This window comes from Leopardus geoffroyi, chromosome A1 (genome assembly GCF_018350155.1).
Source record: "Leopardus geoffroyi isolate Oge1 chromosome A1, O.geoffroyi_Oge1_pat1.0, whole genome shotgun sequence".
Taxonomy (NCBI): Eukaryota; Metazoa; Chordata; class Mammalia; order Carnivora; family Felidae; genus Leopardus; species Leopardus geoffroyi.
This window is the reverse complement of record NC_059326.1, coordinates 80,704,595-80,721,733: the sequence shown is the minus strand read 5'-3', so window position 1 is coordinate 80,721,733 and position 17,139 is coordinate 80,704,595. Positions and strand designations below refer to the sequence as shown.

Below are 17,139 nucleotides of genomic sequence, written 5' to 3'. Positions count from 1 at the left end.
GAGCGGGGCCCCTCACTGCCCAGAGACCTCAGGACGGCACACAGGCAGCGCATCCTGCCCCGCCAGGCGCCCACAGGCCTGAGGCTGGCCCTCCCAGAGCAGGCCTTGTTCCCCCCACCCCGCGACACACCGTGGGGAGGTGGCACAGAGCTTGCCCCGTCATCGTGGGGACAGGCGGCACCGACATTCCAGTGGGGACGCAAAGGGTCACTGCCGTAATAGCACACGAGAGGGATAAACAGCATCTACGCGCAGGCGTCTCCCTTCAAAGTCTGAACGTTTTTGGAAACTAACAGTCTGAATCACTTTAAATGTGGTGTTCCGGACTCACTTCTACAGGGGAAAATATTTACCATCAGCCCCAACACTGTCCACCCTACCCACACTCTCTATACTCCCAGCCTGAACCACACCCCCCAAAAAGGAGGGAGAAGGACAATTTTACCCTAACATCCTGTTTGCTTTCTATAGATCTCCCCCACTGCCACGTCACTAATTCCTAATCCCTAATTGTGATTCTCACAAACACAAAGGTAATCCTTGCATTTAACTTCTGGGGACATCCTAATTCCCAGGAGGAGGTGGCAGAACACTCACGGGCACACAGGCTTCGTGGTTTTAGGAAGGTATACACCCACACAGCCACCCCCTGGCACAAAGGCGAGGAGGCAGACTTAACAGGAGAGCGCGCCACAGTCCTTCGGGGTTCCCTTCTGTGAACCCTGTACATCCTGACCTCCCTTTCTTTGGCCCCCCAGCAGAGGTATACTCCTTCGTTTTAGTGCACACGGAGACCCTGCGGTATCTGAGCACGCCCAGAAAGTCAACACACAGGGTCCTCCACAGGGATGCAGATGGGACCACAATTAGCATTCATTGCTAATTAGCCATTAGCTGGAACACTCACCTCGCTCACCCGGATCCGGTCTACATGTTTTGCTTACTGCTTACAATAACCCTACCAAGCGGCACTCACAGAAGGGATCTAAAACCCAGGGAAAGCAGGGGACTTACCCACAGCTCACCAGCTGAGTTTGAGGCAGGGCTCAAACCAGGCCAAAACAAGCCAGAGGCCCTCCCTCCACTGCCACCGAACCAGCCACACTCACAGGATGGTACACTTGAGCCTCAGCTCAGTTTACAAAGAGCCCAGCCATGTCTGCTTACCAACAGTCCTTAAGTTTTAAGTTGAAATACTTCATTAACTATTTAACTATAACTGGGGTGCCTGCGTAGCTCAGTCAGTTAAGCATCTGACTCTTGATTTTGGCTCAGGTCATCATCTCACGGTTGTGGGTTTGAGTCCCACCTCGGGCTGTGACTCTGACAGTACAGAGTCAGCTTGGGATCCTCTCTCCCTGCCCCTTCCCCACTTGCACTGTATCTCTCTCAAAACTAAATCAACTTAAAAAATATATACTTGGGGCACCTGGGTGGCTCAGTAGGTTAAGCGCCCGACTTTGGCTCAGGTCATGATCTTGTGGTTTGTGAGTTTGAGCCCCTCGTTGGGCTCTATGCTGACAGCTCACAGCTTGGGGCCTGCTTCAGATTCTGTGTCTCCCTCTCTCTGCCCCGCCCATGCTCATGCTCTGTCCCTTAATAATAAACGTTAAAAAAACTTTTAACTAAAATTAAAATTACATATGTATGTATGTATACACACACACACACACACACACACACACACACACACACACAATTAACTAGGGACACGTGGGTGGCTCAGTAGGTTGAGCAACCGATTTCAGCTCAGGTCACGATCTTACCAGTTGTGAGTTTGAGCCCTGCGTCAGGCTCTGTGCTGATAGCTGGCAGCCTGGAGCCTGCTTCAGATTCTGTGTCTCCTTCTCCCTCTCCACCCCTCCCCCACTCACTCTCTCACTCTCAAAAATAAACATTAGAAAAAAATTTGCAATATATATAACTTTAACTTACCCTTCATGCTACTAAAATTTTTGTTCATTTATGGTTTAAAAAAATTTTTAAACTGCTGTTTTCAAAAGTCACTGTGAAAATTTTCCTAACACACTTAACTAAAAGTTCATGCCTGAGAAGCAGAAACAGAATCTCTGTGCTCAGAGCGGCCCCGGCCAGTGACTGAGCCACTCTTCCAGCACCTTCCGGTTCTTGGGAAAAGACATGGGCTTTTCTCGCCAAACCAGCAGGAATCTGTACAGTCTGTTTCACTTGTTTTAATTTTGTTCCAGGTTGAAAAGCTGAAGCCAATGGTCTCCAATTTAAGGTTGTACCTGTAAGACCCAGCCCTAATTTTATTTTATTTTTTTACAGTTCTCTTTACATAACACACCCAAAGTATAGGAGTATTGTACAGATGAGCTAATAAGCTCCTCTAACACAACAGAGGAATATCTAACATGTGCAAAGCAGAATGCAGGGAGACACTCAGTTCTGTGCTCATGACAGGTAATTTTCATATAGGCTACAATTCATTCCAAACCACACATGGTTGCTCACACGTGTGTTCAGACTACCGTTAAGCAATGAAAGTTCCTATGATAAATGTATTCTATGCACTGCTCTCAGGCCAGGCCCATACGACTACTGAGTGCATGAAATGTGGCTAGTCGAACTGAATTTTTAATTATTTTTTAATTAATGCTTAAATGAATTTAAATCTAAATTTACACAGCTACGTCATTAGGTACCAAAGCCCTAGAGATATGGCCTTGCAATTTTTGGGCATAGAATAATGTAGCGTTTGAAGAGCACACTCAGCATTACCAAAATATTTTCTCTGCCAGGCGTTTTATATTTTTATACACACACACACACACACACACACACATACACTGAAACCTTGAATCGCAAGTAACTTGCTGTGCGAGTATTCTGCAAGACAAGCAAACATTTCTAATAAATTTTAACTAAACGAGCAATGTCTTGCAATACGAGTCATATCGGACGCCAAATGTCACATGATCACAACCAAGTCAATGGTTCCTGAAACTCGCTTTGATGTATGAGTGCTCTGGGCTACAAGCATGTTTTCCAAACAAATTATGCTCATAAACCGAGGTTCTACTACATAAAAACAATTTATGTATACAGATACATAAATATATATGTATACACACACACACACACACACACACACACACACACACACACACACAGTAAAACCTTGGCATATGTGTAATTATGTATACTGGCCCTAATTTTCAATCCAGCATTTTCTCTCACAGCCAATCTAATTACACTCCATACTTCCACTCTTAGGAACTAAGAGAAATGGGATTCTGGCATCCTGGATTTAGCCTACAGCTCCATTCCAGAACCCTACCAGCTCCTCAAATCCACTTTCCCAAGGGCTCCAGGCTGAAGGGAGACTTTGGAAACACCGTTTTCTACTCCAAAAATGCTACTCAGAACCTCAGAGACCCCGTACCAATGCTTCTCAGGCACTCAGCTTAAGAGGTAATTAAAACACAATAATCGTTGAACAAACAAGTGAATACCAGCACTGTATTTCATGTAACGTGTGGCCCACACAAGCCAACGTGGAGGGAACCCCTTGCCAAGAAGTCCCTGCCCTCCAGGTAAGGGTGTCTGGCAAGCGCACCTGTGCTCCGTGAGAACGTTCACTGCAGACGGGTGGTTGGCACAATACGCAAGGTACAAGGTTTTCATCTGTGGCATCAGATTTAAAAAGCATCCTCCAACTCTCTGCTGAGCTTCTGGCAACCTAGAGATACACAACACAAAGGAAATAATCCTAAGTTTCATAGAAAGAAAATTGCCAAGTAATGAACACAAAATCTGAGACCTCCTTGTAGACCACCTCCGTGAAAACAAAATCTACAAATCCCAGAACCTAGGTGTTCACACCGGCAGTCCAGCAGGGAGAGGTATCTACCTCGAAAGCGGCTCTGCTAGGAAGCACCAAACTAACGCCCTTCCTTTTCTCCAGCATCCAGCCGCCACAACCCACCTGCACACAGCACAGCCAAAACGCCGCAAGTCCGACTTTGGATGGTGAGAGAAATGCAGATCATGAACCTTTAAGTTTTGTACAAAAGGAGAATTATAAAACATGACTACTTGTTGACAAGGTTTCTACTTAAGCAGCAAGACGCGTGCATGCGCGTGCGCACACACACACTACAGCCCGCCTTCCCTTCAGGTAAAAGCTGGAGACAGAGCACAGCCACAGACCCATCTCCTCCCAGGTCTAGGCCGGGGCAGTTGCTGAGCCTGGAAAGGCCGTGAGCTCACAGTAACAGGAAGAACAGAAAGCGATGATCAGCACCACCAGTGGAAGCAGAAACGCGCACGTGGGGCCGTCCTAACCAGACAGGCATGGCCAACTCCAAGATGGAGGCCAAGCCCTCAGCTGGGCGCAATCATCTACAACATTCCACCTCCGGCTACAGCCTCACCATTCCTATCAAACGGACTTCTCCCTCCTGCAGATACACAAACCTTGAACAAAATATAAAACCAACCTCTGCAGGTGGTAGAGCACCAGGGAGGAAGATTCTGGAGACGGCTGGCATTTGGAGAAGGAAAGGACACAGGGTGTGTCTCCGGTTCTCTGTACCTCGGGGCCAATGGCGGCTGAGGCTGGCTTGCGTAGGGTAGCTAAACCCCAAGAGAAAACCACAGGATCTGGCTGAACGTGAGCTGATGGGACATGGGCGGAGGGGACGACGACACCTCGGACTGAGAACCTGAGCTCTGCTCTGATCTGAGGACTTTCAGAACACTCACGATCAAAGATAAGGGGAAAGGTTGATCAGGAAAGCTCATCTCCGACCCTCTGCTCTCCTGTTCCACCATGGCAAATCCAACATCTCATGCCAACGCACCGTGCCCTTGAGGAACTCGACCGAAACAACACCTAAGTCCTACTGAGTAAAGAGCCAACACAGGCCTGACTGGGTGCTGGACTCTCAGCTCATGTTCCTTCCCTGAATTTCAGCATTCAGATCCGTACATCTGCGGTGCAGACGGGGAGATCCACGTGCTTTCACAAGCCTGAGGGGAGGCCCAGAAGAGGCGCCACAAACGTACTGTAAAAATATGAACTCCTTCAGTCCAAGTTCTCGACAGCCGGTGGGGGAAGCAGAGGCAAACGCCGACTTCCACTTGCACACCCCGGGGCTGGCCTCCTGCAAAGACCCCAAACTGAGGGCCAATCACCTTCATTTACCAAAAGGAAAGCAGTGATTGCCAAACTCCTCTCTTCATGGCCACCTAAGTCAGGCCATTCACATGAACCAAACCGCTCCAGGAGGAAGCAACGTGAATTTGTCTGAAGGCCAGCACTCACTCTGTGCTTCCCCTGCACACCTTCCGGGATGAAGGGCCTGGAGGGGCCTGGAACCTACTCCGAGCACAGCCAGCTGTGCGCCTGGGGCCCAGGGGGCAGAACACCCCTCGCCACTTCCCAGACTAAGACAAGAAACTACAGGAAGGACAAACCAGAGACCAACCAGATCCCAAGAGAAAAAATTACCTCATCCTTCTGTCGGCTAAAGAAATAGAAATTGCAATAACAAGTGCCCCCCTCTTGCATCAAGTCCACAGGTAAATAAACCTCAAATGTCACATGGTGACCTACAACCTACAAAGTTCTCACATATGTCAAGACTTCAAGTCCTCCAACACCCAGCAGGCACTTGGTCAACTAAGTGAACTACGCTACTGAGATCAGTAAACTGACCCTAACCCTTAAATGTCTCACGTTAACCAAGAACAAAAGAGTCGCACAGAAGAAAAAAAAAAAAAAAAAAAACCCCAATCTGGTGGCCAATCAATTCAGAACATGCCTCTCCACCCCAAAAACACCTTGGAAAGAAAACCAAGCCGGGTACGTGCGGGCAGCACGTTCCAGACACCACATTTCACTATCCTTGGCTTCCCGGCGGCCAGGAGCAACCTGCGCACAGAGCCTCTTCCTCCTCAGGTTCCTCACCCCTGCCTCCCCCATCAGCCCAACACCGTAAACTTCGCTGCTCCCGGCAAGACGCTCTCCTTTCTCATCAGGAGACCTCGCCTTCAAAGACCCCAACTAGAAAAACCAGACGTCAGAAACACAGCTTCTACTAGGAGAGTTGATAACCCCAAAGATTCAAAATAACAGTTTCCATCTTTGGAAATAGGAGTTCTAGAATCAGATCAAAGCACATTCTATACCTACCTGTTGTACTAATCTGAATTTCACAGATTTTTAGCGTCGTACTTACTTGGTGCATTCTTCTAAAGACTGTACAAGCATTTGCTGGAAAGAACATATCTCTTCTAGATTTCCCATTAAATATGAAATGTTTGCTGAACTTAACCTAGAGCCAAGAAAAAGAACAGTGAGACTATTATGTACCGTGACACTCTCCTGTCCCACCCCAGGGCCCTGTTTGAGTCTCTAACCCGCTAAAATCCTTACTTCTACAGCAAACTGGTACAGTGGGTTCTGTTCCACCCTCCATTCTGTGAAAACCTGAGCAAACAGCCTAGGCAATGACAATGCTGCAATTAACACAGTTTATCGCCCAACTTACTTCTCGCTGGTCTGCAAAGGCCGCAGGTAGGTAGAAAGCACAGTCTGAAGTTCTTTAGAATACTCATTTTCAGTTTCCAAAATATTCTGTAGCACCTACAACAAATGGTGAATAGCATTATTAGCCACTAAAACTCATGAGCTTTGTCAAGTGCATCAGCATCATTCACTTTACAGGTTGCTTCTGCGTTAATACTAGTGTGCTTAATATCATCACTTCCTGTGACTTAACTACCAAAACCCACGTACCGAATTCTTACTATAGCTACGTAACAGACTTCATCTCATTGCCACACACATAACACAGGCACCCCTAGAACGAGGCTGGGAGCGTCAGGGTGGCCCAGTCAGTTGAGCATCCGACTCCTGATTTCGACTCAGGTCATGAGCTCACAGTTCATTGAAGAGCTTCAGACTCCATGCTGAGTATGGAGCCTGCTTGGGACTCTCTCTTCGCCTCTCTCTTTCCCTCCTCCCACCTCAAAATAAATAAACTTTAAACAAAATGAAGAATGAGGGGGGCACCTGGGTGGCTCAGTCAGTTGAGCGTTGGACTTTGGCTCGGGTCATGATCTCACAGTTGGTGGGTTCGAGCCCCATGTCAGGCTCTGTGCTGACAGCTCAGAGCCTGGAGCGTGCCTCAGATTCTGTGTCTCCTTCTCTGCCCCTTCCCCGCTCATGCTCTCTCTCAGTCTCTCAAAAATGAATAACCGTCAAAAAAAATTTTAATTAAAAAAAAAAAAAAAGTGAGGCTGAAACCAACTCCATCATCAGAAAGTACTGCAGTACTGCCCCATCTGTTCAGATGCAAAGAAGAAACCACTGGTACTCATAACAGCAAGGACACAAGGATCAATCTCTGACACTGTGTCGTGCATAAGCAGCCAGCCACTCACAAAAAGGATATCCTGCACATCCCACTTATAATAAGTCCAAGAACAGGCAAAACTAATCTAGGAGGGCAGAAATCAGAAGGGGGGAGAAGTGACAATGGGGAAAGGGGCCAAAGTTTCCAGGGTGATGGACATGTTCTATATTGTAATTTGAGCAGTTGTTATAGACCTTGTCCAAGCTCCATGAACTGTACAGTTAAGATCCATGTATTTTAACATATGTAAAATATATTTCAACTAAAAACATCTAGTTTGCTCTTCAGATTGCACCTAGCAAATCTAAATCAATTTCATTAGAGAACAGTCTCAGATCTTATACACATCTATTAAATATCAAAGGTCCACCAGTAGAAAATCCTTAAGAAGCCACTACTTTAAAGACAGAACAATGATGAATCAACCTTAAAATGTTTCCTGATACCCTAATGTTAGTACAGCAAATTCAATGAAAACAACTTTATAATTCCTAAAAACAGGTTTTTAAAAAAATGCAAAACAGCTGGGCTGAAAAATACGCCTCAGGTCGCTTGCGTGGCTCAATCAGTTGAGGGTCCAGCTCCTGATCTCAGCTCAGGTCATGATGTCAGGGTTGTGGGATCGAGCCCTGTATCAGGAGGTCTGTGCTGAACATAGGGCCTGCTCGGGACTCTCTCCTCCTTCCACCCCCTTCTGCCCTTCTCCCAAACTTGCCCTCTAACAATACAAATGTTATCTATGAAAAATACAAAATAAGCCTCTTGGCATCAGTAACTGCCAAGAGCAAAGGCCCTCCCCAGGCAGGGCGGGAAGCTGCCTGGACGAGGGCAGGCAGGAGGGAGACTCCTCACCGAGGCTGAGCACACCCTCGGAGCCCAGCAAGGTGCTCTACACTAGCATCTCTAATCCTCAAAGTCTTCCTCTTCAAGAGGACAAGATTCAAGTGGAGAGAGGAAGTATCCCCCCAAATCAGACAGCCAGTCAAGAGCGGGGCTGGCGTGTGCATCTTGATCTGCGGCCGCACGGCCCCCTCACCACCTCTCCGGCTGCCAGGCCGAGGGCAGTGGGACTTGACAGAAGCGAGGAACATAACCCCTTCCTCAACCACTTTCCATCCCCCTCTGGCCACAGACCAGCACCTTCTTTCCTCAGAAAATCACGTCACACATATCTTCTGAGTATCCACTAGAGTCCTACAACGCGTGATTTCGTCTTCCAAAACAAGTTGCCTAGGTCCTGCAGAAAAGTTGTGCAGAGTAAAGACAAATGTGGTCCGGCTTCCCCCTGAGTTGGTAATTAAAATACATGCTTAAACAGGTAGAAGTGATCAGTAAGCCCAGTTTAGATTTCCACACCAGTAACACACACCACGGATTCTCCACCTGTTCGGTACGTTTTCTGTGCGCTGACCAAAGAGCATGGTCCCTCACGAGGAAACGCAAACCCGAGTGAGTAACTTCCACGCTATGCTGTGTGCGATGAAGACAATCGGCTGCTTTCACTGAGTCTCCGGCTCTGGTTTCGCCCCTGAATGGGCCTATTCATGCAGGAGTGGGGGAGCGGGCCACAGGGAGGGGGCGGCGCTCCAGGAGCTCATGCCTTTGTGGGGAAATCTGGGTGTCGATCCCAGGATTACAATGTCTTCCTTCGAAGAAATGGTCATTGGGCACGAATGTCAAAGGAACAGTGGGCAGAGAACATACTGTGACACCAGCCACTGTAGCAGAAAATCAGACTTTCAACCAGATCTTGTCCTTCTAAAGTGACATGAAGTCAACCAAGTAGACTATTCCTTGAACTAAAAACAAAAACTCTGTCACAGTAAAGATGAAAAGTTTTCAGTGTTCCAACAAAAATTAAATGAGGATCTCATGTCAGGAGTACAAACACTACAAAGCAGCAGCAGAGCACATGTGAAAACCTGCACACCTTTTATAGGAGGAGGGAGACAAGTGCAAGAACACCTCCCCAGCGTGTGACGATAGTAAGACAGCATTTCCCCCATCACAGCACCAAGCACAGTATGCGGATATAGAAGCCTCCCGTAAGAATGTACCAGAAACAATGCCAAAGAAACCTCTGCCAAAAAGTGACATCAAGGCAGTCAAGTTAGTTAATGTCAACCACCAGTTAGAAACATGCTCTTCCAGTGTGTGCTAAGGACAAGTTCTGTAATCCTCCCGTCCCAAAACTCCCCGTCACACTCAGCTGTCCCACCAAACACTTGCCCCAGACCAGACAGGGCTGACCTGACCGAGTCCCGCTGACGCCAGGAGCCACCCCCTCCCCGCCCCCTCCCCAGCTCCAGAGCACCTGTCTCCCCCTCCGGGACTTGCGCGCGCTCTGGCTGCTGCAGGACCCCATGTGACTCCCCCGCCAGGCTCCAGCGCTCCATGCCACGAAGGCCGGTCCCACACGTCTCACAGCAGAGCAGCCTCTGCTCCACAGCTGGGGAGGGAGGCCGGCCTCTGCCTCAGCGAGCTCTCCCTCAGGCGTGAGGCGTGGAGAGCCCCCGCCAAACAATGGGGCCACACAGGAGGAGGACATCAGGCAAACCACACAGACAATCCCAGAGCTGTCAGCCGTTACAGCAACACAAAACAAAAGGACTGACTTCATTACCCCGCAGACACACAGAAACTCACTTCATTACCACCATTAAAGGAGCGCTCAGTATCGCAGATTTTACACTGGAGTTGCAAATTTCACCGCAAATTTTGGTAGGTTTCATATTTTAGGTCATTGAATCTTTAAAAAATAACTTATTTACATATAAGAAGAAACAAGTTTTCTTAGAGATTTGATCAAGATTGAAAGATCATCATTAACTAAAACCCAACTTTTAGAAACAACTTTGGTTTGGTCCTAAGCACGCCCTTGAAACAGTAACAGATTCAGACAACAGGAAATAAGCCACCCGCCCCTCCCTACACAAGGGAAAAATCATCCTTGCACGTTTCCTTTCAACCCAGTCTACTTAAACTGTACTTACATTCTCAGAACACAGATTCGAAGACCAGACTTGAGCCTCTGGGGAATAACAGGAAGGAACAGCCTGCCCTCGCTGCTGCAGGAAGCAGTTCCAAACCCCCCCCCCCCAACAATCCACCCCCAACCCCCCACCAGCAGGTACTGATTGAACAGAGCTCTCTCTTCTCCACAGGTTCCCAGAAGAGTCTGGAAGGGCCATGCAAAGGCTTTAAGTTATTGTGTCTTTTGAAAAAACGTTACAATATTTCTAAATTCGGGGATTCACGAGGCCTTGGGATAGATTTCTTCCAAATGCTAAAGGCTCACTACGCAAAAGCTCCAGCAGAAGCCTTGGTTCCACTGGGATACAGATTGCTGCAAGAAGCCGGCCTCAGCAGACAGATGTCCACGACCGCACAGTGATACATACCAGGGGCCAGCCCCGGGCACCCAGCAGAACTGGGCACAAATCCTGGCTCTGCACAAGTCTATGTGTCTGTTTAAAAAAGGCAGTATTGGGGGAACAGGGTTATTTTTTACAGGGTGGGGACACTCAAGAGTATCAGCTACCTGACACAAACCTCCTAACACAGTCTTCAAACCCAAACCCAGAATCCTTCATGGTGCTCCTTCTTACACGACTCCGTTAGCCAGGAGGTACGGACTAAAAAGCAATCTTGGTTAAGGTGTTAGTTAATCTTGGGAAGCAAAGGGAAAAAGAAAAACACCACAAGTAGGGCTTGGGGCCTGTGCAGGTCTCTGTGTACAGAGGCTGGGCCAGCTGTCTCAGTCTCCCCTTGGTCCAGGATGCAGAGGCTCCAAGCAACTCAAGGAGCCAAGAGGAAAGACACGCACTATTTCTCCAGAGCACAGCAAAGGTCCATGGAAGCTGCTGTAACATTCTACGAAAAATGCACGCCTATCCCTTGTGTTTATTAAAACTAGTCATTGCTGGGGCGCCTGGGTAGCTCAGTCGGTTGAGCATCCGACTTTCAGCTCAGGTCATGATCTCACAGCTCGTGAGTTCGAGCCCCACGTCGGGCTCTGTGCAGACAGCTCAGAGCCTGGAGCCTGCTTCTACTTCTGTGTCTCCCTCTTTCTCTGCCCCTAACCCACTCGCATTCTGTCTCTGTTTCTCTCAAAAATAAACATTAAAAAAAAAATGTAAAAAAACTAGTCATTGCTACCTATCATAACCTCAACATTTCAAAGGCAAAAGCTGCTCTGCCTTTTCATTACACTTGGCACAAGCAGAAGTTCTCCACTCCCTGTTCCCATAGATAAAGAGTTCTGACACAATACCCTAGATAAAAGTGTTCAATAGAACCTAAAAACTAAGCCAATACCACTAAATGTGTCAGGTGGTAAGGACTGGTCTTCCCAGATGGACATATTTAAGAAACCTCCTTCTCTGATGATGACTGAGGAACCCCCTCATCCCCTAAAAGAAGGAAACTCCAGATCTCTCACTCTGTCTGGGGGCATCAGCTTACACAACAGAAATGCCTTCTCTAAGCTCTCTCTACTGGACAGAGGTCTTACCATCCTGCAGGTGCACTCATGTTCTTCCACTGTTAAAATCCAGCAAGCTCAAAGGCCACAAACGACAGATTCCTGTCACCCTCAACTGCAGCTCTCCCAGGTAACCCCCAAACGGGATGCCCATTTGCAAAGAGAACAGTGACGCCTGATGCCCCAAGTGTTTCCACATGCTCGTCCTTGCTAATAACCCTGAAAACCTCAAGGCAAGCACTTCACCAGGCTCCTTAAAGCCAACACTACAAAAGGCCAAGGCCAGGATCACCAAGCCATCTGACAATTTAGTGCCTGTGCAAGCAGCTGGGGAGCTCCCTCCGGCCTACCCACAGACAGGGCACCCCACCCCACCCCCGCTCCAGCAGCCGAAGCCAGGGATCTCCTGATCATTCACTGATCTAGGACCCTAAAAGCAGGTTTCCGTTTTCCCATCTCAAAAAAAAAGGGAACGGCTGTGGCTGGCTTTGTCACACAAAGACTGAGCAACTCCGTAGTTCAGGTGCGTGGATTTTCTGTCACTGCTGCTCTCAAGCCTGACATCCTGCACAGCCTAGTCTCCGGTGCCAGAGCAACCCCCCAAAGCCACTCCTACTCATGTCATCAAGTGATCAAGTCTGCCACTCCGGAGAAGCTGTTCTCTCCGGCACCCTGGGTGTTTTTTGTTTTGTTTTTTAATTTTATTTAAGAAATTTCTACACTCCATGTGGGGCTCAAACTCACGGTCCCGAGACTGAGCCACCCCATAGCACAGTTCCTTCTATCTTCTATGCTAACATTTTTACATTATTAAATCACATTACCTATATAATTTCGGATTCTGCTTATTGCACTCAAACATGTATTTTAGGTATTTTTAAAGCTTCGTGTGCATTTTCAATAATTATAAACATATGTGCCACTGGTTACTTAATCGTTCTTGTACTGCTACACATTTAGGTTGCTTACTTTTATTATTATAATAATCCTATTAAAACATCTTTGCACCGACACCACTGAACACACTTTAGGTAATTTCTCTGGGGAGGATTCCAAGTAGTAGAAGTGCCAGATTAAAGGGTTTGACTGTTTTCAGATTTTTATACGCAACCACCAGGCCACTCTCAAGAAGCCCTGTATGGATGTACATCCCGCTGTCCTTAGAACTGAGGATTCTCCTTACCTCTCTGCTCCTCACGACCACAATTTTATGGTAAGCTTACCCACACTGTCAGAGGGCTAGACATAACATTTGTGTCCTCCCCAAATGCCGGGGTTTTGGGCATCTCGAAATCCCCAGTGAGGGGTGCTGCAGGCAGGGCCCTTGGGACGAGGCGGCCAGACTCACGGTCTCTGCCACATGCAGACAGGACAGCAGGCGGCCCTCTGTAAACCAGGAAGAGGGAGTCCCCCAAGACCCGAGCACGCCGGCACGCTGAGCTGACTTCCAGCCTCCAGAACCGTGAGGAGCCTTTACTGAGGAGTCCACCCAGTGTGCGGTGCTAGTACAACAGCCCCAACAGACTACAGCACAGCTCCCACCCTCCCCCATTTTCTACTGCTCACATCCTTTCCTACTCACCCAGAATCTTCATGTATTTGCCTTAATGAGCTCCTCAGTCATTGAAGATCATCTTATCTTGTTGAAATTGTTACAAACGTTCCACTCAACTTGTAATTTGGTTTCTACTTTTATTAAACTTTTATGGAGCCTATCAATTTTGAGCTTTCCCTTTGTTTTCATTCATTGCTTTATGTTCTAAAAAGCCTCCTCCCACTCCGACGTATTAACTGACCACACACAGATCCACAGGCACAGAACGAAAGCCTGGTTATGCACAATCTTGCTTTGAGCAATCTTTGGCTACACATTCAAGTCTGCAGCTCTGAGTATGAATACCGGGAAGCCAGGCTTTAATGAAGCGAACCCATCAGTGACCGTGGGAGAGATAAACTGCAGTTAGTCAACAAAAGGAACAAGCAATCCTGGGAGTAGGAGAGATCAGAATCCAGAATTACTAAGCTCCTCTAAAATGTCCAATTTTGAGGGGCACCTGGGTGGCTCAATCAGTTAAGCCCCTGACTCTTGATCCCGGCTCACGTCACAATCCCAGAGTTGGGGGATCAAGCCCCGAACTGTGCTCTGCGCTGACAGCATAGAATCACTTGGAATTCGCACTCTCTCTCTGCCCCTCCCCTACCCGTGCACATGTGCGCTCACTTTCCTTAATAATTTTTAAATTACAAGATGTTCAAAGAACCAAGAACACATGACCCATGCACAAAAACAAGGCACTGAATGAAAACGGCCTGAGAGGCCCCAGTGCTGGCTTAGCAGATAAAGTCTTCAAAACAGCTGCTCTAGGGGCACCTGGGTGGCTGGGTTGGGTAAGCGTCCGATTTCAGCTCAGGTCATGATCTCACAGTCTGTGAGTTCGAGCCCCGCGTCGGGCTCTGTGCCGACAGCTGGGAGCCTGGAGCCTGCTTCGGATTCTGTGTCTCCCTCTCTCTCTGACCCTCCCCCATTCATGCTCTGTCTCAAAAATAAACATTTAAAAAAAAAAGAATTAAAAAAAAAAAGCTGCTCTAAATATGTTCAAACAGAGACTTCTGCTTTTGCCTGTTTCTGTGTGGAAATCATACTCCATCCAACGAGGTCAAAAGCTGAACAGACTGAAAAATCAACTCCTGCTGGACCCCTATGGTAGAGAGGACAGGACACAAGGCAAACCCCCCCCCCAAGTCTGGAGAGGCCAACACACCCTGGGAGCCCCACTTGCCGGAGCCCGGGCGCCCCAGAAGAAACCACACTGCAAGCCAGCAACGGGGCGGGAAAACGTGAACCATCACTGACGGACTGCTAGAGGCTCAGTGCAGACAAGTGTGAGTTCAAAACTCTGGGGGACAGCCAGTCGTAGAGAGGCCTCCTCAGTACTGGGAAATTATCATCTAGGAGTTTGACCAAATTCCCAAAGCCTCAGAGAAAAACACCCTTGGGCTTTCAGCAGAGAAAAGAAGAACCACTGGAAGAGCCATTCGGAAATAACAGCTCAGCATCCTGGTGCTTATGAGGCCTGCCCTCAGGGAAACTAGTTAACTCACACTAGCCTGCTGAAACGCCCTGGCAAAGACCAACAGCCCAGCCCCCTTGGGCCACCTGATCTCCAGGCAGGGGGGAGGGGAGGGGTGGGGAGAGAATTTAAAACACACCAGTGGAGTTCATGGTCCAGAGGCACAGGCTCCCTGATGGAGCGCCCCGCTCCTCTCCCCACACACCTCACCCCCCCTCAGTGAGCACTTCCTTTTTTACATGATACACGATGTTCAATTATCAACAAAAACTTACAAGACTCAGCAAAAGGCAAAACACACAGTCTGAAGAGAAAAGCAAGCATCGGAAGAAGACATGGTGGGGACGCTGGAATTATCCCACCAGGAACTAAGAACAACGAAGGTTAAGATGCTAAGGGTTCTAACGCAGAAAGCAGATGGCATGCAAGAAAAGACCAGCAAGGAGGTGGAAATCCCAAGAACTGAAAACCGGGAGAAACACTAACAGAAATGAAGAATGCCCGTAATGGTGTCAATAGCAGATTGCACACGGCTGCAGAGAGAATCCCAGCGCCACAGGCCTTAACAGCATCCCTCAAGGCTGAAAAGACAGAGAAAACACAACATCCAAGGATGGTGGGGACTGCACAAGGTGTAAATACACACGGTGGAAGTACCAGAAGGAGAAGAAACACAAGAGAGAGTTCAAACCATGAAGACGGAGAATTTCCCCTAATTAATGTCAGACACCAAAACCACAGATCCCCGGAGGCTCGGAGGACACCAGGCAGCATAAATGCCAAAACACCACACCCGTGCACATCGCCCTCAAACTATAGTCAAAGTTAAACTTACAGCTCCCTAAGAGAGCCCAAATTTAAAAGTGGATAGCAGAACTGAACAGACACCTTACAGGTGGCAGTAAGCACGTGGACACACGTCATCCGCGAACTGCCGACTGAGACACTGAGGCGGCACCACACACCTCGTCCATCAGCGAAACCCGATCAGACACCAGCAGGTGTGGCAGAAGATGCCCCACAGGGGTTCTCCCTGGAGGACCGTGTGCGGTTTCTTACAGAACTGAGAACACGCTCCCCACACCACCCAACAATCACAGTCCTTCACATTCACCCAAACGAGCTGAAAACACGTCCACGAGAAAACCTACACACTCGAGTTCACAGCTGCTTTGTTCACAATCACCAACACCTGGAAGCAAGGGAGAGGTCCTCCAGTAGGTGATGAACAAACTGGTTGGTCCAGACAGCAGGGGACTATCCTGCATGAAGAGGAGAGCCAGCAAGCCTGAGAGGTGCTGATCATGGGGCCTTGGCAAAGCTCTACCCTCTCCAATGTCAACCTCAAGCTGCTCTAAAATAAGTCGAGTCTTTTTAAAAACGTCCAAAGAGGGGCGCCTGGGTGGCGCAGTCGGTTAAGCATCCGACTTCAGCCAGGTCACGATCTTGCGGTCCGGAAATTCGAGCCCCGCGTCAGGCTCTGGGCTGATGGCTCAGAGCCTGGAGCCTGTTTCCAATTCTGTGTCTCCCTCTCTCTCTGCCCCTCCCCCGTTCATGCTCTGTCTCTCTCTGTCCCAAAAATAAATAAAAGTTGAAAAAAAAATTTTTTTTTTTAAAAATAAAAAAAATAAATAAATAAAAACGTCCAAAGAACTAAAACAGGTATGCCTAAAGAATTAACATAAACAATGACACAAATACACTATTTGACCATAAAAATAACCAAATGGTGATTGTGAATTGAAAGGTGTGATAAAGTGAAAAATCCACTCGAGGGGCCCAACACTAGATGCAGATGTACAAGAATCGGCCAACAGAAAGGACAATAGAGACCCTTCAGTCTGAAGAACAGAAACAAGTGAAGAAAAACTCACAGCAGCTCCGAGACCCATGGACACCATGACACTTCGCACGCACAGCACGAGTCCCAGGACAGTCCTAAGCCACCCAGAAGCACTAGCTACGTGCCAGTGTAGGTGGGTGATCTCAACCGTCACTCAGGAGCCACAGGACGCCCACCCATCCCGTCCTGCCCGCCTCCGGTCTCGTACCTCCACCCACAACTCTCCCCACTGCTTTCCGCTGAGCCCAAGCAGAGACTCAGTCTCTCACCAACAGTCTTCCTCTTGGAGAACCTTCTCCCATCAGCAGGGTTAAAAATACCTAAACTTCCACAGTTTGCTGTGAAAACAAAGCCACG

General features: G+C 48.3%; 1 protein-coding gene across 19 annotated transcripts in view; it reads right to left on the bottom strand.

The window, feature by feature from the left end:
• ARHGEF7 (Rho guanine nucleotide exchange factor 7) overlaps positions 1-17,139 on the bottom strand; it is a 135,685-nt gene that overhangs the window by 33,814 nt on the left and 84,732 nt on the right. For 18 of the 19 annotated variants that reach the window (XM_045482189.1, XM_045482296.1, XM_045482303.1 and 15 more), the window contains 3 exons: positions 6,519-6,613; positions 6,207-6,302; positions 3,581-3,703 (listed from right to left, as the gene is read on the bottom strand). In XM_045482189.1, coding sequence (XP_045338145.1) covers positions 3,581-3,703; positions 6,207-6,302; positions 6,519-6,613 — 314 coding nt within the window. Of the gene's footprint in view, positions 1-3,580; positions 3,704-6,206; positions 6,303-6,518; positions 6,614-9,699; positions 9,766-17,139 lie in introns of those variants that run through there. The other variant, XM_045482312.1, reaches the window with a different exon arrangement.